The 27,672-nt window shown below is 40.6% G+C and overlaps 1 protein-coding gene across 1 annotated transcript in view; it reads right to left on the bottom strand.

The window, feature by feature from the left end:
- LOC131892011 (uncharacterized) overlaps positions 1-23,817 on the bottom strand; it is a gene marked incomplete in the record, with an annotated part of 27,253 nt that extends 3,436 nt beyond the window's left edge. Inside the window, 4 exon segments of the mRNA XM_059241731.1 lie at positions 10,784-10,904; positions 13,849-14,030; positions 15,939-16,137; positions 23,061-23,817. Of these exon segments, the coding sequence (XP_059097714.1) occupies positions 10,784-10,904; positions 13,849-14,030; positions 15,939-16,137; positions 23,061-23,235 (677 nt within the window).
- Between the last annotated feature and the right edge of the window lie 3,855 nt (positions 23,818-27,672).

Below are 27,672 nucleotides of genomic sequence, written 5' to 3'. Positions count from 1 at the left end.
TATCTTAAACGACATAAACGACCCAAGCTGCCGACTGTGCAATGAGAACGACGAGACTCCCTGGCATTTATTAGCTGAATGCCCAGGGTTAATAACTAGACGTTGGACAAGTTTCCAACATCCGACTCTGCCACAAATGCCCAAATGGTCCCTAAAGCAGCTCCTCGGATTCCTGAAGGAATCTATCATATGGGAGTTGCTGGATCTATGGGGGCAAGAGTAAAAAATGACTAAAGAGCGGGAATATCTCTTAATTGGGACACCCTTTATCAGAACGCAGTTATCAATCTGCTGCCTGACTCCTAACAAACAAACAAACAAACAAACAAACAAACGGTCCAAACAAAATGCAGCCAAAACAATCGAGAAAAATGAAACAATATGCAAGGAGGGCAGTGTGTTGTTATGAGAAAGCGGCTGAAAACTTGCTTTTGGAGTAGCAATGGAGATTCAAATATAAATATCTTGCTGGATATGTTGCCCGTGCTACCAAAAAGAGTCTGACTTGTCTTGATTGTGAAAATTTAGCTAGCGCTGGAACGCTTTCTGAGGTTCTGTTTCACGAGGAAGTTTGCAGTGACGAGGTTGAAATCTCAGAGAAGGGCTTTGCAACCCTCGGACCTTATGTTTTTGTCTTCCCTTCACAGTTGGTCATTCTATGGTATACTGCCATCTCTGAGGACGCAGAGCATCTTGGATTTCTATATGGAAACGGCAATCCCAGAAAAGTGTTTGTGAGGGCCTGTATCAAACATTTAGAAGATACCCCCAACACTCAAGAAATCGTCATTACCCTGTGCATTCGCGGTCATCAATTTAAACCAATGATCGAAGCAATGATCTAAACTCTGCTCAATATCATGGCCAAAAACCATGCAGCCAAGTCAAATGATAAAATTCGATGGCAAAAGAAAAGAAAAGACAATCGGAAAAGATCTGACTCGACAGGGAAAGTGGCAAAACTCCAGTATAATGCCACATTTGGTTTATTTTACTCTTTCAGTTGGTTTTTGTTACTATAAGAATATAGTCTAATTTTGTTACTTACTGACTTATAAATAAATAACTATAAAATGACTTATAAATCAACTGGGGACGGAAGGATTATTTTTGTTTACTTGAATGTACGGTACAGTAAAAATCGGATATAAGAGCAGCTTTGGGGCCGTGAATTTCTGCTCCTATATCCAATGTGCTCTATTACCTGATACTCCAGTTCTGCGGCTCCAGAGGCAAAACTGATGACAGAGAACATTTTTTGGGCTGTAATTTTGTGTAGTTTTACGTTCCAAACAAAATACAACCATAGAAATCGAGAAAAATGAAACGAAATGCAAGAAGGGCAGTGTGTTGGCTGTATTTTTACGCACCAAATCCGTAGTTAATTTGTCACAGATTTACATACCGGCTTTGAAGTTGGGAAAAAACAACAGTTTTCCATAGGAAGCATGTTTAACTCCTAACTTTGTGGCAGCTTCGGTCAGGCTTATCTTATGCGGTTTGTCAAGATCGTCCAGGTGCTTTTGCTTCTCCTTGACGGAAAAAGTGATTCTCTCTGAAGAAGCCATTATGTATGATTGTTTGTTTTTATGTTCTCGACGTCATCTCGTGCGTTTTCATCCGGCATCGTTCCTGCGTGTTGGTTCCTTCCGGGGACGCCCTCTTTCTGTGGTTTTTCCCTTCTTCGCGGTATGTCAAAAAAGGGATGAATTGCTTTGCTTAAAGCGAGCCGAAGGGGATTTAAGTCTGCCTTGACTTGAGTGCGGAAATCCGCCCAATCAGCACTCAATGATTACATCCTGGGTGACGATCCAGTTCTGGAGAGCTTCTTGGGCCATTGGGACGATCGTCCGCAAAAATATTTATTTGCTGAAGATCAAGTGATCTGTCATCTTGATGCCGATGCAAACGATGCAGATTCGGCCGTAGACGAACAAACCTATGCCTTTTTTTAGGCCAAATATATTGTCATTGGGTTTCGTAGAGATGTGGATGCTTAAAATCTTCAAGCTGTCGGGGGTAACCAGCCTGACCCCGTTCGTGGTTCTGGTATTCACACTTTGCCATTGCCCAAAGTGGATACCAAGAAACCCCCAATTTTACATGAGGATACTGACCACAAGGGCTTCACTAGGTGGCGGCCCTTATGGGTTAATTGTGCCCGTCTTGCCTCTTTAGATCAACGTGATCGAGCCATCCAGGTCGGCCTTTTCTGGGAGTGCTGTAGCCCAGGGTTCCTTAAAATCATCGTCCATTCTCTTGGGATCAAAATGGAAACCGGCCGGTCCGTGACAGAGATTCTGGACCTTCTGGAAGATCATCCTCGTAGTCTCCGTAATGTTCATCTCGACATGCGTGACCTTCTAGCTGTTCGCCAAAAAGAGGGCCAAGATTACACGTCCTTTTGCGGCACTATCCGAGAGTTTGCGGATTATGCTGATGCTTCCAAGGTAACGGAAGATCGTCTTCTCATTGCCTTATTATCACAGTGCATGAGAGACGACTCTGACAAGGCCAAGACGATGGAACGCAACCCGTCTACTTTCGACGAAGCATGGAGGCTCATCTTGGAGATAAAAACTTCACGCAATGGGGTTCACGAGTTTGGTTTCCGCCCTCGATCCTCGTCATCCTTTGCCGTTCACATAGATCAAACTGTTAACACTGCCAAATCAAACTACCGAAAACATGGTGGGAAATCGTGGAAATGGACGGAGAAAAAGGCGGACCATTTTGGTAAGAAATCTGATTCATCTGGGTCATGTTCTGTTTGTGGTTCTACTAGAAAGCATGCTCGTGAAAACTGTCCTGCTCTCAAATCTGATTGTCATGGGTGTGGTCCATTCGGCCATTGGAGGCCTGTTTGCCGCCAGAGGGAGGACAAGAAGGCAAGTGGTGTACAAATGAGCGTGGCGTCGACGTCGTTCCCCGACCGTGGGAACAGGATCAATGTCGAAGTGACCCCTTCTGGATCTTCAAAGTCAGTAAAAGTTCAATTTTACGCTGATACTTGGGCCGACGTTGTCATTATCCCTTTAAGTACTCTAAATATAATTACTTTTTTGAAACGTCAAAATAACTCCATCAATATATCAATATCACACTCAATCAATATCACATTCAATTAATATCGCATTCAATCAATATCACATGTAACGCCATATCAATGGAAAATTAGAAAAAAAATCCATGATTTTTCCAAAGCGCATTTTTTACTCAGTTTCAACACGTCTTCAGAAAAAAAATGCAAATCACTACTTGTGAGTTTTTTCCTCGGGATTCAAGTGAACGCATTAATGATATTATTTCAACATTTGCAGAATGTGTTTTCGAAAATTTATAACTTGAAATTGATTGTCAAGGAATTGGAGTTTATATGTGATTGTGTGATTGGGACATTTTGTTGATAAAATGGGAAGAAGACCACGAAGTTCCATATAACTCAGAAATGGGTAAATGGTTACTTAGATTTATTTTTTTAGATTCGATCACTATCAAAGCGAGTTTTAAGATTTCACTAATTAGGTTTCTGAAAACTAGATTTAGTGTTCCCATTTTTTACAGGATAGAAAGGCGCCCAGACGTGTTTGGGTGATGCCATCAAACCATACGATGGTAATTCAACCACTGTGTGTCCTAAACTAAGCGGACCACGTGTATTTAAAAGTAGAAGATAACACCCAAACAGATCCTGTGCTAATAATAAAAGTTGTGTTTGCCATGATGTCATTCTCTTGAGAGGATATTCAAGTCAAAACGCTATCAAATTAAATGCATTTAGCGAATTCAAAACTTGTGAATGAAGACTGTCAGACGTGATTATTTTTTTGTATTTGATAATTTCTCTTGACTTTATTTTCATTTCATTTCATTTTATTGTTGTTGTTGTTTATTGTTGAGAGCCACTCACAGACACAATGTGTATAAAAGAGTAATGGCACAATTGGGAAAAATATTAAAACCGAGAGAATGGAAAGGAAGCACTATCAATTAACCGCTCAAGAAATAGAACACATACGATAAGAAAACAAATTAATTGCTTCCGGTCCAAACCAATTTTTTGAAAGAAGCAGATGAACTGGATAGACGAGTGGCCAGGGGGAGCGCATTCCATGGATCCACCGTCCTGATAAAAAAGGTATAAGATCGTGAAGAGGACACGGTGAAGGGTTTTCTTACTTCTTGCTTCACAACACTCCTGGTATTCCTGTGGGACTCGTCGCTGACGAGAACAATGAGTTCATCGGTGGAATAGATATTCCTGATTTTCATTTCACTGTTGAATATTTTGTAGAAGATGACCAGATCAGCATACACGCCGACCCCCCGTAGAGTATCCAAGTTGATGGTTAGGTCGCGGTGTTCTCTCCTGGGATTACTGACTTCATCACAGCTCACGCATTGAGATGTTGGTTTAGAGTTTTGTTGAAGCTCAAACCCAGCGGACCATCGAATCGTCAGGCTCTACGGGTGTGGCATGGTTTCTGGTCCTGGAGTACGAATGAAAGACAGTTGGCTGATGTGACGGTCTGTGCGATGTTTTCTACTCTGACTCATCCATTCGCCCATCCGATGCTTCTGTCGAGTGATGGGTCTATGCGTCTGGATGTATTGGCAATGTTCCATGACCTAAAGCCACTGCCGGGATATCATCGTACATCGGGCATTCCAGGCCCGATTTTGTGTGGTTCAACATGAAGACAGGATATTTTGTGACTTTTTGTTCTCGCTCTCTCGCATGTCTGTGTCATGACGTTCGAAAGTTGGCCGTCATACTCGCCATGTCTACGTGTATTTTGATCCTCCGTCTGGTCGATTTGGGCACCATCCATGTTGACATCGGTTGGAACCTCTTCCCCCCTTCATCTGGATTCCGCTACTTGTTCACTATGGGTGGATCGGTGGTGGGCTCGTTGGCAGGAGGTTTATTCCGTGAAACTACATGTCCAGTGGGGACTGTGCCCGGTGCCTTTGGTTCACTGGTGGATCTCCAGGTTTGGAATTCCGGAGAAAATCACGCCGATCGTGGAGACAGTTTGAGTCTGCCCTTTGGCATGAGCTTGGTCGGTTTCTTGCTTCAAATGCTCGCGTACCCACCTGTCTTATGTCACCCTTCACCGATATGGCCTGGTGGAACGGTTTCCTCGATCTTTAAAGGCATCTCTCATGGCAGCTGGTGAATATCAATGATTGTACCACAGGAACTTCCGTGGGGTTTGCTTGGGCTGCGTTCTGCTGTGAAGGATGATTTGGGTTATTCGCCAGCTCAGGCGACCTATGGAGAATCTCTGAGAGTTCAGGGCGGTTCTTTTCCACGGACCCTGTTCCTCCTCCGGCTTCGGGAACGTTTGCGCCGGACATCCGTCGCAGAATTCAAAATTTCCTTTTTGAATCCCCGTCGCACCATGGTTCTGGTTCCCCATTCTCATCTTTCGTCCTTATCTACAGTTGACTTCGTGTTTGTCTCGTGTGATGCCTGTACTCCTCCTCTACACTCCACCTTATGTGGGACCTTATAAGATCACTCGACGTCACCTGACTGACTATTCGAGCTGGATCTGAAATGGCGAGGATTGACACCGTGACGGTTGACAGGTTGAAGCCAGCTTTTCGGTCGGTTGACCTCCTCCAGGGCATCTCGGAGGCCTCGGGTGTCTAGGCGAGGACGCCTGATTTTATGACCAATTTCGTCAGTAACTTATATTTGCTGTTGTTTCTTCCGTGATTGTTTTCATTTGGGAAATAAAGGAGGGGGTGTGGTGTGGCGACCAGCTGATGCTGACGTTGGTAACTCCCTCAATACGTTCTATGAACTGACCGTGTACAACATGCTACAGTTTTATTAAAGTGTGATTGCAAAACTAGTGTCTGTTTGTGCTGAACTCGTACTACATTTTCTACTCATTATGAGACAACTGCATTAGCTCTAGCAAAAAAGTAATGAACTTCTAGTTTGCTTACAAGGTTGAGTGATTCAACAATTTTCTTGACAATCCGTCAAAGGCAGTAATGTGAGCTCATAATATCCGGGTCCTGCGCCTAGAACCTATGGATGAGGGATCAAAATCGTTAGATATTCAAGCAGAATAAGTCATGGAGCCCCAAAGATGGCAAGAAAGAAGCCAGAATTGCGAATTTATTGGCAAATTAAATCCAATATTCTCCACGTACTTCATAAAATTTATTCGAATTAGCTTAGTGTAGTTTTCTTCACAACCGCTTGCATAAGATGTAGAGGTCATATGAATGGACATAATTTTGCTTTTTTTTCTGCATGCTCTTGAGCATAATAGAGCTGAAAGCAAAAGGTTTGCTGATCTGAAGCTCGTAGAAAGACTTGATGTAACATATTTTGATAAATTTGAACATCTTATCAAAATTATTATCAAATAAATTAAAAACTGGCTAGTAATTTGGTCGTTGACTTTTGGAGTATTGCCATCTAGGGTTCATTTTCCAGACAATGATCCTGTAGCTGTTTTTTCTCAAGGTTCATTGAATTTGCCAACATCAAATAAGCTGTGTGAAAAAATAATAATAATTCAATTAATAAACTACCTCTGTATGTGCAACATGTACAGATATGTCTTTACAGGGTGTAAAATATGTGTGGGACAACACTTTCAATTATTCCCTAGGGGAGAAAATCCGGAATCATTATGCGCCTAGTCTTCAATTTTCCCGATACAAAACTTCCATTATTGTAAATTGCGATGTTGGCTAAATGTGCAAAGCGTTCGATCATGGCTGAATAATGAAGTGTGTTCAGAAGTGCACAACAAAAACAATAATTTTTACAGACTTGCACGCTCCTTAATCAATTCTTTGCCATTGAACGCAAAGAAAGCCGAGAAATAGGATAGCTCAGTTTCGTAGTTTTAGAGCTGACCCTATTCCTAAACCTAATCCCACCCACCCCCCTTCCTTAACCCATTTAGCTTCCCTCCTCCCTCTCCTCCTACCCACCCTCTCTCCCAATTCCTCCTCTTCCTTCAAATACCCAATCCACCCCTATTCCTATAAAAACTCTCCTCCCTAATATTCCTTGCCCCACCCCTATTCCCAAAATACGTTCCTATTCAAATGTAGCTGCCCACCCATTCCTCAAACCCAACCATCCCATTAGCTCATGCTTTTTGCCTCCAGTAGAACGTAGCTTTGTTGATAAGAGGGATTTTTTACGGTTGGAGAGGATGGTCCAAGATCTTGTGAACTTGGTCCGTCAAAAGAGAGGCCCGTAAAGGGGCTATATTTGAACGTGCATTGTCTGATTTCTAAAAAAGACAGCACAACAGTTAAGATCTTAGAAGAACTAGCCGTTGGAGAGAGAGATTGCATTCATCTCTATAACAGAAACCTGGCTTCGCCAGGGGTCTTAGATGAAGAACTAACCATAGTTGGTTTCAACTTAGTTCGTTGTGATAGGATACGCCCTGATAATCCCATATTCCCACATAGGGGCGTATGCCTATATGTTAGGAATGATTTGCACATTAGCCATAGTACAAATGTCGAATGGAGAAGTAGAAGGTCTTAGTTTGTCATCTTCCGAGGTCTTGATTTGTCTATTGTTACAATGTATAGACCCCTTCTTGTTCAGCAAGCTCTTTTTCGTCAGCTCTCCAATTCAACTGGAAATGAGTTGGACCTGGCAGTTTGCTCGAAGGTTTTTCTTTGTAGGGGACTTTAATTTTCCGGCTAGCGTTGTAGAGTGGGAGGTTAGTCCTGATGGGTATATTCCCATTTCGAAAATCGACATCTCAGTCGTTCGAAAAGCTGGAAGAATTCGCGATCTTGCGCAATTTCTCGCAGCACGTTGGTGTAGCCACTAGAGAGAATAGCGTTCTCGACTTGGTCTTTTCCAATGACCCTGATCTGATCCAGTATGTCCATGTGACACCTACTAATCTGTCAGATCATCATGTTCTTGAGATAGGGTCGACCATTACTCAAAACCGGCGTGCTCTAGAGTAAAAACCGGCCAAAAAGGTCGGTTTGGCTAAGTTCAAGTTCAAAGATGAACATTGGCCGTTGATAATAGAAAGATTAGAATAACTTGACCTGATTTCAATTCTGAAACAGGAATCGTCCATAGATGCAGCCATTGATAAGTTAGTTTCAGTTTTTTAAGGAAGTTTGCTCCAGTTTAGCAATCTCTGAATGTGTTCCGAAAGTGGTACACGGACAAAAATTCCAAAATATAGGAAGACTTTGTTCAAAAGAAGTTGCAAACTAGCAAAAAGGCTGAAGAGCACTTCGAATCCAGTAATTGTGGCTAGTCTCCAAAAAAAGTTGGACGTAGTTCAGGGTAAGATTAAGGCCTCCATCGAACATGACCAGTTACAAACTGAGAGTAAGGTGGTTCAGGAGGTTAGGTCGAATCCGAAGGCATTTTTTCTTATGCGAACTCTAAGAGAAAAATGAAACACTCTGTTGGGCCTTTTGAGGTTGATGGGGCAGCCATTAGCAATGTAGAGACTATGCTTAACATGCTTGGAGATCAGTTCTCTAGTGTGTTTTCAACCCCACTGAGTTCGGAAGCAACAGCTCATTGCTCTGAAGATGAGTCTGTTGAGATTGACATGGTTAGTCAAGCTGAGCGTTTAGATGATCTTGTAGTCACAGATCAAGATGCTTTAGAGGCCATAAGGGACTTGAGGCTTTCCGCTCTCCTGGTCCTGATGGTTGTGACATCTCAGTTTCTGATGAGATGCTCACTGGTTCTCGCTCGCTGTTTTCTCGTACTTGATGCGCTGCATCTTGGATTCAGGGCAAGTTTCCATCTTCACTAAAGTTAGCTCATTAATTTAAAGGGGAGATAAGTCGCTCCCCAGTAATTATAGGCCGATTTCTCTCACACTTCAAATAATTTCGAAAGTGTTTGAGAAGATCATGAAGTTCAAACTTGTTGAATATTCTTGATATTCATGAAGTCCTTCCTCCTAGCCAGCATGGGTTCCGAGCACATTTTAGCCCCGTTACCCAACTGATTGAACATATTGAGCGGGTTATTGAGGGACTAGAAGGTCATGAATCAGTTGATGTAGTTTATCTCGACTTTGCCAAGGCCTTTGACAAGGTAGATCATGGGCTTTTAGTTAACAGGCTCCATGAAATTGGGATCCAAGGCAGGGTTCTCAATTGGTTAAAAAGTTTCATTTCTGGTAGGAAGAATTGGTTAAGGTTGAGGGAATCCCTTAGTGACATACATGATGTCAAGTCAGGTTTTCCCCAGGGTTCGATCTTAGGGCCCCTCTTGTTTATAATATTCGTTGCCTCCGCTTCAAAAGCTTAGTATCACTGCCAGTCTCTCTTCTTATGCTGACGATACAAAGTTAGTTTCTGGTAGGAATGGCCAAGATTCCAGTAGCCTTGAAAGGACTTAAATCGAATCTACTCTGGGTAACTGAGAGTAATATGGCCCTGAACGGAATGAAATTCCGCTCAAATGACATTTGGGTCAACTCCTTTAAATACTCCACTCGTAGATAATGGAGGTAAAGATATTGAGCAGGTCTCATCTATGAAAGATCTAGGTTTAGTCCTCCAAATAATGGAAAAGTTCGATGAGCATATTCCAGCTGAAGGTGGGTAAGGCTTTTCAAATGTGTTGGTTGGATATATCGCACGTTTAAGTCCAGAGATAGCATCACGATGCTAACTCTGTACAAGTCGATTGTCCAGCCACATCTTGAATACGCCTCCCCATTTGGGCTCCAATGAGTTCAGCAGGTTTGCAAAAGGTCGAGCAAGTCCAAAGATGTTTCACTAGGACATCACAGGAATGAGAGAGCTCTCGTATTGGGAAAGGTTAGAACGGTTGGGATTTTACAGTACTCAGAGAAGGTACGAAAGGTATCTGATATTATACGTTTTTCAAAAGTATCCATGAGCTTTGTCCCAACCCAGGGTTTAGGGTCAATGCTAGTGACCGTAGAGGCTTAATGTGCGTTTTGAGAGCACCTTCAAGTCTTCGAGAATCCAGGCTAGTTCGAAACAATGAAGTCCACATCTCTCTTTCTCGGGCTCCTTCATTGTTTAATTTGCTTCCCTCTGATATTCGTAGGGAATCGTAGGCCTTGTTGATCCGGTAGCATCTTTCAAGTCAGACTTGGACAATTTTTTAGATAGCATTCCAGATCAATCCTATATTCAAGGACTAGCTCGGTCTGCCAATTCAAATTCGTTGGTAGACCAAATATCATATAAAAAATTGAAAGGTAATAAATAGACGAATTATAATCTTTCATTTTAATAGTACTGGGGATTACATTCCTGTAGCGGTTAGAAAAGCCGTGAAAAACCAAACCAAAAAAAAAAAGAACTTGGGCCAAAACAACAAAAGTAAGCAATCTATATAAAAATATTTATAGAATATGTTGTTAATTCTCAAAATCATCATCCAACTCCATCGGGGCATACTTAGTAAGGAAGCAAATGCCCTACTTTCAATTAAGCAAAAGTAAAGGATCAATTCTTAAGATGCGTTTGAGTATTTACGTCGAAAATTGATAAGGCTTTTTAACCACCATGACAAGAACCATTGGGTGAGAGGCAAAGGCGAAACAATCTGAAGAAACCTATTGCGTCAGATAAAGGTTAGTTAATTGATTTTCTCAGTCTTGTCCCAGAGCATGTTCCTTCAGATTGCGTCGCTTGTACGTATATGCCCAACACGTTGTTTCCGAATAGGGACCCTGGATGCAAGTAGTTCCGATTTGGATTGCAATAAACTACACCAAAAAAGATGGTTATTTTCCCTGACCTTGACGAAATTACTTACACTGTCCAAATTGGGCACACAATTTCAACTTGCAAATTTGTTCTCCACTCATTCTCGTCTAATTCAAAGTTTAACGTCTTAGTACATTGCTCATTCTTCACGGTGTGATTGACGGTACTCCCTAAAAAGAAAAAGTTGATACAAAGTTTTCGAAAAAGATGAAACGTGAACCTGTCTTTTGGTTTTGGTAATATCAGTGGTTAAAAGGCAAAACATCAGACCATGGATCTCTGGAAGACGGATTGGGGAAGCAGAGGTCGAAAATGAGGGGAATATCCGGCTAAACTAAGGAAGTTGTCTTCATCTCCCAAAGCCATTTGCCCAAGTCGTTTTGATCTCGCTTTCAAATATCAATTCAAGTTAACAGGAACGGCACAGCAGGAAAGTGCCACTTCTTTTAGTTCATGAAGCTTTTCCCGCTCAGAACAGAATAGGCCATTTAAATCTGCCGCCATTTTCTAACTTAATTACTCGTAATTGCCTCTTCAAAGGTAAACGGTAATACGTAAGTGCTCCTCGATTTGTGAGTTTATGAAGGAGAATAGCGCTGGAGCTGGCATTCTTTTATATCTAGACTCATCGGAAGAACATCTTGAAAAATCCCCAAATTGCATAGCTATCACGCTTTTGTGACGGCATTCCAAACTTATCTAGACACAAATGTGTTCTTTACTAAATGAACAACGATTTTCTCTGAATGTCACACTACTATTCATCAGCAGATCGCAGGTTGAAATCGTGTTCCCGTATTTCATCCTAGGGTCACGTTAGCAATGTAAATACGATACATAAAATGAGAGCATAAAAAGGGTGAAAATGCTATGTATATTGATAAACAGGTGACAAGACAGATTGCATGGACAACAATCAGTTCAGTTAAGTAAGATAAACGTTATTAAACAGGAATATTGATGGAAATTTTGGTAGTTGTAGAGTAGAGGATGGGCTATGTTGGATAGATTGGCAATCTTGTGCCCGGAAAATTGTGTGCATATCCCAACTTTGACGTTCTCAATCTCGGGATGTTCGCAATATCATTCGTTTTGATCACTCCCGTAATTGCCACAACCACAAGACACGGCCTCCACTCTCAACATATATTGTGACTTCGAGTCACCCTCGTTAATATCAGCTAGCTAGTCAATTCAATCAAACAAAGATCATCAAGAGGAAAAAGTGAAATGGTGAGAAATCAATAATTTGAGAGATTCGGAATCCCTAAACTCGGACCACTAGCAGTCCTCAAAGCAAGGTTAAAATAAGGTCCAAACCCTATAATGACGGATACAAGTCACTCGTGGATGAGTCGATCCAAACCCCGCCTTTCAAATTTTGATCGTTTGCACACGCGATCAAAGTGTCCCTTAACTTTGCGCAAGTTACAAAATATATCTAGTGCTGGACATCGGGATTGGTCATGAGCGGAAAAACCACAAAAGTTACAAGCCCCAGAATCTTGGCCGTTGGATGTACTCCGAAAATTTGAGCGAAATGCTGAACGACCTCGTTGATACGGCATCCCCGACGTTGTCTTGTTGACATAAGTGAGCACATGGCTCGAAATCGCTTTTTGATTCACGCCGCCGGCTTCCCATGACGAAAACTTCTTAATATTTTCCAAAGAAGGGTTCTTGAGTTGCAAAGGCTCTCGTTGAAGACTCTTATCCTGTATAACAATGACGACCCGAGATGCTAGTTGATCCTCGTGGCTGATACTATCAAGCTCAGCAACACTTCCCAAAAGTTTGAGACGGACAAAGAAGTCACTGAAATTATCGCCCGGTTGAAAGCAACAATGGAAGTCATACCGCCGTTGAATAATGCTTACTTTAGATATCAGATCTTCCAGACTTCCGAGGACCTCGGTTACGGGCATAGTAGTTGGTACATCACAAAATTGTTCCATCGTGTTGATTGATTCCACAGTCAGGCATCCATGAAGATATGCCCGTTGATCGGATTGATCGAATAATTCCTTTTTGTTAGAGTGATAGTAGTCAGGAAATTTAGCTCTCCAAATTCGGAATTCAGGGAGCGAGCAAGTGATATCAAGCTCTGACGGTTTCAGAGATGTGTTGACTTGAGGTGTAGATGTGGTCGAGGGAGCTCTACGTATATGAGGAATCCGGTTGATTATATCGGGGCGTTGAAATCAGCGCGATTATCCTGAGTCTTGTTTGAAGAATATTCAACTGATCATTGTATGATGTCCGTCTTTGATAATGGCTGTCTTGGCCACGACTCTCACGGACACGCCTTCAAGGTCCAAACAGTTGTGAACCGACGTAAAATAACGGGATAATGCTTCATTGGTATCATTCGAGACTCATTTCCACAGCGGTGATAGCTCCAGTGGTGATCTGATTGAAGGGTTTACCAATAAGATTGTTGACCTTTTGATCGCAACGATAAATGAGAAGCTCAGCGCGAGTGGCTAGCTGTCCACGGCTCTTGTGTTTTGGATGAAATTGCCGATGATACTGATGCACTGGTGTCTTTGGATTCTTTCGTGGGAGGCATGATGATAAAAAATAGGTTCAAACCGGAACACAAATCTTATCGAACACAAGAACACCTTTTTTTAAGTTGACCGCCGACTGCGCCATGTTGTATAAAACAGGTTCTCTATTTCGTGCCTGAACGCCTACAGACAAGAAATCTTGGAAATTGGGTTAAGAAGCAAAATGCATAGAAGGTACAAGAAACGAGTTCAAACCAAGCGGGAGATTCAAAGCGAATAATCAAGCCAAACCACATGTGCAAATTTTGTGATAGCATTCCACATCAACCCTCCATTCAAGGACTAGCTCGTTCTGCCAACTCAAATTCGTTGGTAGGCCAAATATCACATAAAGATTGAAAGGTAATAAATAGACGAATTGTAAGCCTTCATTTTAATAGTAATGGGGATTGCAATCCCTGTAGCGGTTAGAAAAGGCCGTGATAAACCAAACAAAACGTAGGCAAGGCACATTTGAACTCAACTACATGTTCTTTTGAAACTGGGTGAATTGTCAGTAACCATCAGGTTTGCTAATTAATGTAATAAGATCAATCAAACTTACCATTTTCTCGTCTAATCTCAGTATTGCACTTCTCAGAGAGTATATACTTGGTTTTAAAACCCACGTCAACATTCAAAAGCGTTCCCCTCAGTTCCACTTTAGCCATAAATTCATTTTTGTTTGGCCTTTGCAACAACGTTAAGCTGTCACTTTCCGTGTCTTCTCCACCGGCTTTCACAAATCTGCGGATAAAAGTTTCATTTTTTTTTAAAGCTCGTTTCGTACGATTGATTTCCAAGAGGTATAGTTTTGTATGCTATCAAATTAGGATCAACTTTTATTGGCGTCATTTTATAATGGACCAATCCGTCCATTTTGCTCTTTGCTTACCCAATAGTATTCAAAATAGGGTATACTTGTTCATTGTCTCTCGTTCGTTACTCCCGCTTAAAAGGGCTAAAAACGTTTGGTATTTACAATAATTTACCGAAACACTTGTTTTTGTTTGGGAGGGCCTGAAAGATTGAATGCAGGAGTTTTAACATGTAACTTTAATTCGGATAGTGAACGGGACAAATGATGAGAGAGGAATGGTGAGGTAGCATGACATGACGGGGAACCGGTATTGGAAGAGAAGCAGGAAGAATATGAAGAGAGACACGGAACCTACTTTATGGGATCATTCCAAGGGCAAATTTTTAAATCGTAAGTTTAAAACCGAACGAATTGATCAAAAAAGTGATATCGTTAAAAATTTGAAACATCTGATAAGCGAACAATTTTGACCGTCATACACAACTTTCATTTGATTCCTCTATGTTACGAAAGACAAATAACAAATTGACAATTGATACCGTCAGTACGATCCGCCCAAATTTTGAGAGACATCCTTTTTTTGAAGTGCTCCAAGATAATCTGATATTGAAACTATTACATTTATGCGAATTGCAATAGCAATTGAAGTATGAACAAAACCGTTGATATCGAGCAAACGTGGTTCAATGTTCTAGATGCGACGGTATGTTCAAATTGGTTAATTCAATATTCCTTAAGCCACTTGTTGAACCTTTGATATCATCAAGTGTACAAAAAGAGAATTCCATTTAAGCCCATCTGATAACTGTATCTGCGAACAAAACCACACATATCATTCTATGTCATTCTTCTGCTGCCGTAATGACGACCTAGATTTGTCGCAAAAAAAGAAATGAAAATTTAGCAACTTTGATACTATTTTTAAGCCTTAGAGTCTACCAAAACCATCTGTTTATTCCACTGGATCATCATCTGAGGTGAGTTTCCGAAAGGTCTTGCCTCGGAGTTTGGTGCTTGGACGTTATCCAGTTTGAAAATATGCTCAATGGAGTGGTGAGTGAATGCTCGTTCTGAAGAACGTCTCCTAGGTAAGAGCGTTTAAAAAACATGCCTCTGATCTCTAATGTGAGCCTCAGTCATTGACAGGCGTTTACAGGAAAGAAGATCCTTGAGAGATGAGAAGCAGTGCTAAACAACAACCGAAGGGATGTATGGTGCACAGGAGGCATTTGCAAATACTGTGGGGTCTGATGGCAGCTTAACCCTGTTCATTCGAACTACAGGCTCACGGGATAGAATCTTGGCAATGTTGGAGGATATTTAAAATCCAGAATTCTTTTTGAGAACATCAAAGAGCTTTTTCGTAAAAGGCTCAATTTTGCAAATTTCCCCCAGGGTCACCAGAGAGTGCAAAATATGCAAAAGAGTGGGGGACAAGTACTAGGACAACTCGACCCAATGGACAACTCGACCCAGCGGACAACCTGACCCAGGACAATTCGACTCAGTGGACTACTCAACCCAGCGGACAGCTCGACCCAGAGGAAAACTCGACCCAGTAAAGAAATTAAGCCCAATATGTTGGCCTGCAAATAGTTCATACTTGTACATAAATTTAATGTTAACTCAACAAGCTGTAGTTTTGTTTCATATTTCATGTTTTTTGGTCAATATGTCGTGTTCAGTTTTTGTTCTGGGTCGGGTTGGTCGGTCACCAAATACATGCAACAGACATCAGAATATGCACAGAAGAACCCCCGAATATAAAAAAATGCAACATTGGATATTAGTCCGGCTCTACTTATTTACATGCTTGTTTTAGTCCAAAAACTTACTTGCAATGCAGCTTCTCGAAACATTGGTCGCATACTTTTAAGACTTCATCCATCCTCAAAGTGCTTTGCTGCGTCCCGTCACGAAGCTCAGTTGGAACGCCTGTTGATACCTCCCTTTGATCGCAATGCCAAGTGAAGGTTCCATTCAACGTTTTTGTATTGTAGGCGTGACAGCGGATTGAAGACAAAAAAGAATCATCTGAAATAAAGACGAATTCGTTGTGACTTCATTTGCTCTGAATATTTTTCCTGATTCTCAACAAAAGTAATTGATTTGTAGTTAAGTTCAATCTCGTCCTGTCTTGAGAGCGATTGCACAATTTGTTGCTCCCGATCTTTCCAAAACGGTCCGGCTTAGGGAACCTGGATGCAAAGACCCGCTAGGTTGAGTATACGTCATCAAATTTGAGCGATCTGACTGGCTGCCAATTGTCAATGAAAATGGGCTTTGTTTGGAAACCTTCCCGACAGGGAGTCAGTCGCTTCTAAAAAGAGGTCACACGTTTGCATTGCATAATAGGGTAAAGCTTTGAATTTTTTTATGACAAATTTGATTCACCTTTGGGTTCTACATATTATACAGCATGAAAGAGTCTTTTGCCATAAGAATTGCATCAGTACGGTATTTCTCAATAAAATATAGCTGTCACGCTGATTTCTCGCATGCTGCTAGGATCAATTTCGACTAAAGCACTTCAAAAAAGAAACTACAACCATATTCAACAAATTGAATTATAAAGCATAATGGACTTGTTTCTTGAGGGACTTAGGAAGTTCACATGCCATAATGTTCATTTGAATAATGGTATGAAATGTGTTTGCAATCTAATCTTATGAAAAAAATGGGTTCAGAAAGTATTTAGAAAGTAACAAAACTATATTTAGTAATCTAAAATACCATATCCATGAATCAGCTTGTCTTGCAGTAAAATTTCACAATGTTCTTGAAAAAAATATATATAATGGTGCTTGTCATGACAGTACTCTTTCTTGTACAGCGCATCAATTCAAAATCTGTTTGGAAACTTTTTAGTTCATCTGATCGCTTACTTTTTCGTGTTGTCAAACCTCGCGCGTCTCTGACCAGGGTCTCTAGTCGGGCTGAACCAGTTGCTTTGTGTGGCTGCTTAGGGCAAGATATTTGCCTAATAGCTTTCTCCTCTTCCGATCTCTAGTATTTTAGTCTTATATATGTTATTTATGTGTTCATGTAGTATCTCGCTTTTTCTCCCATCGATGTTTTTGATCCCAATTTGAGGTTATTGCACGTATTTTGGTTTTTGGGGCATTTCTTTTTTAACTATTTGGTCTGTTCATTTCCCGTAATTGTGAGTGTAGTATTCTCTTACCCTTTTGGCACAGCCAGTCGGGAAGCAGGTTGCGTGACTCTAAAGCATGAAGTTCTTTGAAGTTAAAGAATTTAGGTTAGGTTGCAACAGGTTTTTTTAGATATTCTTTTCGGGTTTGATATACCGATACAGGGGAATGAGTTCCCCGAAAGTCACAATTGATAAAAAAAATGGTCACATAATGCGTTCGAATTTGCCGCTCTAGGGCACCCTTGAACGAAAGGCTGGTCTTGGATGGTTGATAAAAAACGATCTAAATGTCGCTTAAAACTTAACAATGAATCATTTAGTAAATAGAACCGTCGCGGTGAGCATGGTAGCAGATTATAGAGGGTTGGTGCTCGGTTTAGTACAAAACAGGATTTTAAGGTCTTCACCAACTTTTTATCTGATGGGTTGAAATTAAATTTGATTTCACACGTGATGCCTCTTCTGTCACTAACGTTATATTTCATTCCCGGGTTAGGAAAAAGTGCATGGAGACATTTAAAAACATAAAGAATTAGGTAGCGTTCGTACCTACGCTGAATACCATATAATTCAAGGGATTGAAGTCTTTCCCAATAGCTTAAGTGGGACATGCCTGCAATATATTTTGTAAAACTTCTTTGTACTTTTTCTATCTTATTCAGTCCCCCTACATTCATTGGCGCCCAGATTGGGGAAGCATATTCTAAATGCGGTTGAACAATAGATTTGTATAGAGTTTTCATAGTATAAGCGTCTCTGGATTTGAAAGTTCGGTATATCCAGCCACAAGTTTGGTATGCTTTGGTCACTTTCGATTGGATGTGTTCTTCAAATTTACCGTTATTTTCAACTATTATTCCAAGGTCTTTAACGGAGCTTACTGATAAAATGGGCTTCAGGCGATTGTCGGTGTAAATTGGCTTGTCTACTTCATTTTGGTTGTACGTCATGATTTGAAACTTATCCCCGTTTAATTCCATGTTTTGAGAGTGGACCCATTTGTATACAATGTCCAAGTCAGTTTGCAGGTCTGTCTGGTTTTGTGAATTTCTTCCGAAGACTAGCTTAGTATCGTCAGCATAAGAAGATATTGAAGACTGGAGGGGCAATCCGTGTAGTGGTGCAATGAATAAAACGAACAAGATCGGACCCAGAATAGTTCCTTGAGGTACCCCAGATACCACGTTTCGAGGGCAGCCTAAGCAGCCGTCAACTCGAACGGCTTGAGTGCGGTTGGTGAAGAAATCTCTGATCCAAGAGTAAATATTTCCTCCAACCCCTAGTTTACTTAAATAACTTAGCAGTAGAATATGATCCACTTTGTCAAATGCTTTAGCAAAGTCCAAGTATATAACATCTACGTAATCGCTATGTTGTAGTCCCTCTATAACGTCGTCAAAGTGCTGAATCAATTGTGTCACAGTGCTAAAGTGGGCACGAAAACCATGCTGCTGGTCAGGAATGCTACCTTTTATGTCAAGGTATTCAAGAAGCTTTGTCTTAACAAGCTTTTCCATAACTTTAGAAACATTCGACGTTAATGAGATTGGTCGATAGTTCACAGGTTGAACCCTACTTCCTCTCTCATAAATGGGGACTATATGGGCATGTTTTAGTTGTGTGGGTACCCTCCCCTCTGACAAAGAACGATTCATTAAATATGTAAAAATTGGAGCGATGACGAGTGATGTGCGTTTAAGGAACTGTGCCGTTACACAGTCAGGTCCTGGAGAGCTTGAAGATTTCAGGTGATTGATAGCTTCGACGACTTCCTTCTTGTCAATCAACATGTCTTTTAGAAGTGAACTGTAGTCGCCCAAACAGGGGTCGCCTAGCACGTGTTGGGTTGGAGTTGAAAAGACCGACGAAAATTGATCGCCAAGGATATTAGCTACTTCGGTCGCATTGGAGACTTCTTCTCTATTCGGCAATCTAATTGGTCCTATAAGGTTAATGGCCTTTCGCTTAGAGTTGGCATATGTGTAAAATGCCTTCGGATTAGATTTGACATCGTGAACTACTTTCTTCTCCTTCTGTGCCTGACCCTTTTCTAACGAGTTTTTCAAAAGAACGTCTATGGCTTCAATTTTTCTGCAGATGTTTCGTGATATGAACGAATGATCATCTAATGATTTCAATCTTTTTGTCAGAGACACTCGTTTCTTGAAAAGTTTTTGTCTGTATTTTGGAATAGTGGTTTAATTTTCCTTGTTTGACAAGATAGGTAATTTTAGTTGGTCACAAACGTCTTCAAATGAAGATATCATCAAATTCATGGCGTCGTCAATGTTAGATTCCTGTTCCATTTTGGGAACTAGGTCAAGATTGGCTAGGCGTAAATTTATCAAAGGCCAGTGTTCTTCATGAAACCGATACTTGGCTAGTCCTGTTTTCAAGACTCTTTTTTGAACTATTGATTTTTTCTCCCCGATAGTAGTCCATATTTCAAGTAAGTTGTGATCCGATAATTTGGTTGGAGTGACCTGAATGGCTGACACCAGATCAGGGCTGCTGGAGAGCACTAAGTCTAGTATACTGTCGGCTCGTGTGGCTGAACCGACATGCTGAGAGAGGTTGCCTTCGAACATGAAATCCTCGAGTCTCTGGTAACATTTTGACAAGGACTTGGGCATTGGTATGTAACCAAGTGGATTGGGATGCCACTCAACCACAGTTTTGGGGAAGTTAAAATCTCCTAAGATTAGATGTTGCGAGCAAGTAGATTTTACCAGTTATTCTTGAGACAGTGAGCATTTAGGTAGATGCCTTTTACTGGATTGGTCTGTTTTGATTTATCAGCGATATCAGGCTTTGTACCATTCCCTCCAGCCTTAAATAATCCTGCTTCATAACAAATAGGTTTTGAGGATCCCGAGGTGGCACAACGGCAGGGGCAATAGAGGAAGATGGAAAAGTAGGGGGAGAAGGGTGGATGGAAAAGGGTTAGCTGCAGTTGTCACACTGGCGTAGTAAGCCCGTGATGCGCCTCTCACTTGGGTTGTGCGAGGGGCTGTCTGGGATCGGGTGAGGAAAGGGAAAAACGGCACCATTTAAAGGTTGTGGTGGGGTGTAATGGGTAACAGGGACTGGGCGCCTTCGTTGTGTCTCTTTCACATGGGTGGTCTTGCACCTAGGATTCAAACAAGCTCCAAATTTCATTGATTTGATGCACATGTAGGGATGAAAAAATTCGCAATTTACCTTGTCGCAGCCCTTTTTGTTGAATTTTTTCAAGCCATACTTTACTATCTTAGAACACCATTTAGGATGGTGGAGTAAACACCCCCCTTTTCTATTCGGACAAGGTTGCTTACGGTGAATGTTACAGACTGGGGCTGTATTTTGTACGTTGTTTGATACGGGTGTTACTATAGGTGATTCACCATTATCTGCTAATTCCGGCGTTTTTGCGTTCAGAATTGAACTTGTCGTATCTCTAGTCGTATCGTCTAACTTCGTTAGTTCGTCAGTTTGTTGAGGAGAGATCAGGTGCTTGGTACCGATTACCCAAGCCTTTAGAGCTTCTATTATATACGGTTTGTTTATTGAACCACATTCGTTCCCACCGATTACCAGCTCTAAGCAATGCTTAGCCTCCCCACTCACAGAATTCAAAATTCGATCCATTTTTACCTAACCCGCTCAGGAGGGTTGGATCCAATTCTCGGCTCCAAATATGGTACTTGAGCAGCTGCTCCTACAGAGAAAAATGGATTCTGCTACGGTGAAGGCTGAAGAGACGGAATTTCCAATGGTCGAACTCAATAATCCAAAAGCCTTTTACACGTTTGCAAACTCAAAGAGAAAAACTAAGTCCACCATTGGCCCTTTCGAATACAAAAATACAACTGTTGCAAACCGACACACCGGTGCCTTGCTCAATCAAGAACACCTGAAAATAAGGGACAGTCTGATGAACCATATATGGGAAGAACAAAAGTTGCAGGTGCTGAATTTGAAGCACATGGCCGAGGGTGTCAATCTAACGAGTCTGTCAAAGTATGTGACCTGAAGGATAAGTGTGTGTGTAGTGAGTAAGTAGTGTAATGAGTCAACTTATGAATCGAACAAAATTAAGTACCTTCTGGTTGCTTTTTGCGCATATTAATTGGAAGGTTTTTCAAATCGTGAGTTTTTTTCGTCTTGATGAAGAAGAAAACAGATTCCTAGAAAACGCCAAAAACATGGAAGAATAATTCAAAAGAATCAGGAAAACCATGGCTTCAAAAAATACCCCAAAGAACTAAAATGAAGCTTGCACGATGAACTCCAGGTCTTACCCGCAAACCAAATTTTGGTTAAGGAGATCCATACAGTTTCCAAGGCTTGACTGCAAAATAACTCATGAGGCCTAATGTTGATCCTTCTTCCCAACAAAAAAGGCCCCAACTTCTTGTTCTAATGTTCAGTTTAGCTTTCTCTACTTCTATCTGTAACATTTAGTATTTCACCTTTTGTAATTTCTTATCACGTTGTTAATTACTTGTTTATAATTACAGATAAAAAAACAAAAACTCTTGGCAACTTCCTTTATTGTTCTTTGGAGAAAAGAAAAAAAAAATCACGGATAAAATTAAGATTAAGTAGAGAACTGAGATGTAGAAAAAAACTTAGAGGGGATTTGACGGAAAGTGGGTTATTTCGAAGCTCGAATTGTCCCCCACCAATGGTCCTTCAAAAAGTTAGTCACCCAGCCTACTTCCAAGAAACCGAGAGCTGGACGGAACTTCGAAACTTAGAGTCACGCAACCTCCTTCCCGACTGTAGGTGCAGAAAGGTTAAGAGGTAGCCATGAACTACTCAATTAGTTCAGCTTCATATATACAATGCAAAAGAAATTGCAAAGGTGTTGGAGAAGATCATGAAGTTCAATAGTTTCTTGAAGTCCAATATGTTCTTTCTCCTAGTCAGCATGGGTTCATTTTAGGACGGTAACCCAACTAATTGCATATATTTTCATTTTTTTGGGTGGGGGGTTCTAGGGCCGGAGGGAGCACCTCGCCCGGCCAACGAAGCCAGCCATCACAGCGTCCATTTTCCAAATCCCGATAGGGAGTTTCGTGTCCGGTATCAGATTGGTTCTCCATCCGTGGGTGCAGCTAGGGTCTAAAAGTTTCCTTGAGAAAGGTCGTGGAGGAGAATCGAAACGGAGACCTCTTTCATGCTGGAAATCTGCGCTAACCACTACACCACGTCTCCTCACTTTATTGATTGGGTTAAGTATTGGGTTATATAGAATGTATCATTGAGGAACTAGAGAGACATGAGTCAGTGAAGGTCTCTCTTGATTTTGCCAAGGCCTTTGATAAAGTATATCAAGGCCTTCTATTGAACGAATTTCATGACATTGGGATGCAAGGCAAGGCTTCATTCATGATTAGAGGTCGATCAAAACATCTTTTGAAAACGATTTTTTAATTTTTTTTTCATGTGTTGAAAGGAATTTTCAGCTCTTTCGAAATCAATGTAATTTTTACGTGGAAATATATGGAAGATGTAACAAATAAGTTGGCTCAACGCAATCGTTATGGATAATTGTACAAGACAATGGTTTATTTCGTTGGTTTTAGAAATAGCCAACGAAATAATTGTACACATGCTCAGTCATCGGTCAAAACCGATCAGATGGTAACAATAAAACTTGGCTTTAATTCAGGTAGAAAAGTCATTTAAAGTTACTGAATTCAAAATTTGCGTTTGCTAACAAGCCTTTGATCGACAACAAAAGGAACCCTTGTCATGAAGTTTAACTTAGACAGCTGTCAGAAAAAGAACTGTAAAAACAAATGTAATGTCAACTCACCTAAATCATAACGGTCTGTATTGGGATCGAATTCAACGGCCATAGAAGACACTTGTATTGGAGTAACCATAAGTATGACGAAAATACCACTGATCTTCAGTTTCATGGTGACGAATGAGTAATGGCAGATGATGAATACTTGTGATGGGATCAAATAAACTTTCAAGATCAGCATCGCCAGAAAGCTTTGAAACCCAAAGCACCAAAGCAAATTTGACCTAGTTCATCTATTCAACCAGACTTTGAGTTAGTATGAATTTCTTATTTGGAATTAGATGAACGTTTTAGGGGACACAAAATTTTGGCTTTCGTTCGCAGTCCACATCGCAAGAAGTCCGTCGATTAACTGACCAGTTGCAGATCAGTGACCTCGGGTTATGTTTTCCGGTTAGGAGTTTTCAAAAATGACCACTCAGGAAAAAACGACCACCATAGATCAACATGGTAGTCAGCTTTCATCAAGATGAATAAATTTGCCTTTAAACCAATTCAAAAATCGAAAGGAATTGTGTTTTTAGTGGGTCTAAAGCGCCAACAAATTGGTCTGAACTGCACCGAACGAATTTTGCGATTGATTGATCACAACAAAACACAAATAAGGGGGGGGGTTATCCTGTAATTTCGCACTTGATTTCTCCACATGAATTTCCAATGCTACGAAGATTTTTGTTTCATTGAGATATTCAGTATGATAATGCCTGTATTGCGTCTAACTTTCAAACCCTTCAACGGGAAACTGCTTCTCTCTGCTTATCGCTCACACGGGTAAAACACGCCTGCAACAATTTGTTAAATTACCTTAAAAGGGGAAGAGATTTAGATATTTCATGATTCTCGATTTATTTTCGAACAATTTTTGGGTCCTAATGGAAGAAGAGTCCAAATAAAAAATTCAGACCAAAATACAATGAAAACTCGACCAATTTTTACCCGTGTTATAGCTGATCAGGCTGTCAAGNAAAGAGTCCAAATAAAAATTTCAGGCCAAAAAACAATGAAAACTCGACCAAATTTTACCCGTGTTAAAGCTGATCAGGCTGTCAAGTCGACAGGGTTGCTTCTCGATCATTTCTGTCTGACGGGATCAACTTATGGTATGGTAGGTCCGCATTTGTCGATTTGTTTGGGTAAAGGAAAAAGGAAGGGAATGTATATGGGTATGCATGCATGTTCTTTAATACTATTACTTAAACGTATTTGGGCGACCCTGCATTGAGCCCTTATTGTTTGCCCAATGACTGAAATAGTGGCTGGGGTTAAACAAAGTGGCGGCAGACTTGGGTTAATTACCTTTTTTAAGCATAATTTGATCCTATTACATGAGCTTCAAATAAGACCAATTTCTATTATAATTGCTTGTTGTTCCCACATCATTCCTTAAGATTTCTTTCAAATTGCCAAAGATTTAATCAAATTTCCATCACATTCTGTTTTCGATGTTTATCCCAATTCGAAATCATGTTTCTATTGTAACAATTCTTTGTGCAACATTGACGACAAGCATGAAATAAGAATTGAGGGAAGAGGTGCTGGTACAGCTAAATTTAGATCCACTTGAAAGGTTCGGTACAAATTGCAATGCATGCAAGACCACAAAATAATTGTAATTGAGAGTTCACAATTACTGCTGGGGCAATGCAATTAATCATGACAAGTTTGGAGCGGAATTACAATTAGAGCACACCTCTTACTAGTAAAAAAAGGAAAGCAAATAGACTGCAAAAAATGTCTAGTCGCCGTTGTAGCATTGGGGATAGATAAGAAAAGAGGTTAGGCAATCGTGAGGTCTTTTTTGTTAAAAACGTCGGTCTGATATCATTACATACATAGACACAAGGTTTTTCCGTCCTGAATCAAGTCAACATGGAGTTTTGAATTTTGAATGAGCCTCCGACAAATCAAATCGTTTAGGTTCAGACGTAGACCTCGAAACCAACGTGGCTAAATAGTGTATAAAATCGTATGTTAAAACACAAACAGGGGACGGGAAAACGAAAATGCCAATTAGTTCTTCAAGCAGGAACATACTTTTTTCGAAAAGGGTTTCATTAATATCTATCATCATGTTTAAAGTTATACTTGCCAATTAAGAAAGGAAGCGAAAAATCGCTTATGCTCATTCAAAGTTTTCCCAATTTTGGCGCAGTTTACGCTTGCGAATACTTTGGACACTTGGGGCAGATTTGTTGTTGTTATCTGATTCTCCCATTTCTAACCACTAAATTCCTTTTACTTGGTATTCTTCAGACGGAGGCTCCGAGTAATGAATGAGTTGTGTTATGATAATATGGTACATAGGACCGTCATAACTGCAGCTTTCGATTAGTGCGAATTTTACTTGGGCCTGACAATGACAAAAGGCTTCAAAGCTATCTTCATGAGGTCCTGAACCACTCGAATATGGAGGGGGGTGATTGATGATTTCCTATTATTAAGTATTACGAGTACGGGATTGAATTAACGCATTGCCTTTTTTTATCTCAATCGAATGACAGGATCAAAAGTTATGCCCACTCAAAGCTATGAAGGCCTACTCTCTTGTGATAGGTAATTACCTAGAAGAGGGCTAAATCACTTATAGTGCAACACTTACGTTAGTATGGGTCTTATTCGGCCAAGATTGGGCGAAGTGAATCAAATTGCTTAGCATGGAGAATTCACTCGAGCAAAAAAACGATCACAGACTGACGGTAGACGTTCTTTTATACTCAGACTCCACATTGGCTGAGTTGGAAAACATGGAAGCTAGGCCTCCAGGGAATTGCCGCAGCTTGTCGAATCAACCATTGCACAATCCCTAGCCCTCATCAAAGCTAGTCGACGCATCGGAGTACTTGGCCAACATCTCTTTCAGCAGGACCTCGCTTTGGCACGAGTTGCATAGATCACAATGGTCCTCTTCAATATTTGGTTTGCTGACCAGCCTGCCTTCTGGAGCTGACCTCGATGGGTGCGATTCAGCCTATGGAATCATTTCACACACCTTGCACCGGCAACAAGGGGAGTATGGAAAACGAAGGTCTCATGTGAGTCCTTTGATTTTCTGACTTCTTGCCAGACTTGAGTGCGGCAAAAGACTCGAGTCTTTGAATGGACTCGACGAAGAATTTTTTTCTAAGCTAAGCTAGGCTAGTGAAACTATTAGTAAGGGTCAATTCATCAGGACATTAGTCGTTCCTCAATAAATTGAACGAATTACAGTTACAATGGCTTTGGTCAAAAATAGTAATTCGTTACATAACGGTTCCAGGACAACTCGACCCAGTACAGAAATTAAGGCCAAGATGTTGGCTTACAAATAGTTTATACTTATGGAGCAAAATTGAAACTGTGATGTAAAACATGTCAAAATTTGAAAGGGTTTAGACAATTCATCATTTGATCTTTAAGAGTAAGTTATGTTTGAACCAATCATGGTCTGAAAATCAAGTTTTTTTCCTTCTTTTTTGCGGTCTTCCTTACCGTTACCGGGATTGGAATCCCAGCTGTTCAAGACGAGAAGATTATTCATTTCACTTGACTTTAATTTATATATATTATTTGATCGAGCAACGAATTAGAATTGGCTGATCTGGCTAATCCTTGAATATAAGGCTGATCCGGAATTTTAGTCAAAAACTTGTCCAAGTCTGACTTAAAGTTTGATAATCAAAGTTGATCTTTTATTCAATGCCTTACTGATGCTAACATCTTTGCATGCAAATCAAATGTTGACTCATCAACTTTTAGTTTTGTTCCATCATCATGCTCTTTTTAGTCAAAATGTTGTGTTTCGTTATTGTACTGGGTCGAGTCGTCCGGTCACCGTTACACAACCATTACTTAAAAAAGATGTGACGGCGTCACTCGCTACAATTACTTTTACTAAAATTTGAGGTGACCAACAAATATCTTATGGATTCTGCCCCATCAAGACTATATTTCGCTAAATAAATTGTGCTTTTAGCTTCAAGCAGTCCTAACGCGTAGAATTTGAAGACTTCGTGTCATCTGTTTTCAAAAATGAGCAGTGGCATTTAATTTTGGCATAGCTATTCAAAATGCACGTCATTATAATGCTTTGAGGAGTCAAGATTGGGACACTAGATCGGGTAATGATTGTTGAGGGTTGAAACAGTGTCGCAAACGTCATGATTGCAAAACAGTATTAGCCTTTGACAAGTCAGTGAAGCTTCCTTGTTTGATGGGTTTAGTCATGGAAATGAGGAGTCTTGCGAAACTTGATGCATCATACTCAAGCCAAAGAAAGAATTTCCTTGCTGCAATGAATTAGGTCTTCAGCTCAACGGAATTTGATTGAGAATATGTGAACAATAAAGTAGCAAATACAACAAGATTTAATTTCTAAGATCACCCTCAGAGGAGTTAAGTGCCAAAGCGATTTTCAATTCTGACTTGGATTGCTTATAATAGGCTAGATGGATGGAGGCCCAGTTGAGCCTTAAGTTTCCCCAACTATCATTAGATCAACGTAAAGTTAAAGGCCACTTTGGAAGTTAAAAAAGGAACGAGTAACGAGTAATTCTTTTAGTTTTTGGTCGTTACAATTACGCCATTTTAAAATGTAATTGAATTATAGATCTTTTTTCGAAAAAAGGAACGAATTACTGTT

The sequence above is a fragment of the Tigriopus californicus genome, chromosome 12 (assembly GCF_007210705.1).
Source record: "Tigriopus californicus strain San Diego chromosome 12, Tcal_SD_v2.1, whole genome shotgun sequence".
NCBI classification, from domain to species: Eukaryota; Metazoa; Arthropoda; class Copepoda; order Harpacticoida; family Harpacticidae; genus Tigriopus; species Tigriopus californicus.
The sequence above is the reverse complement of the archived record's forward strand: the minus strand, read 5'-3'. Positions and strand labels throughout refer to the sequence as shown.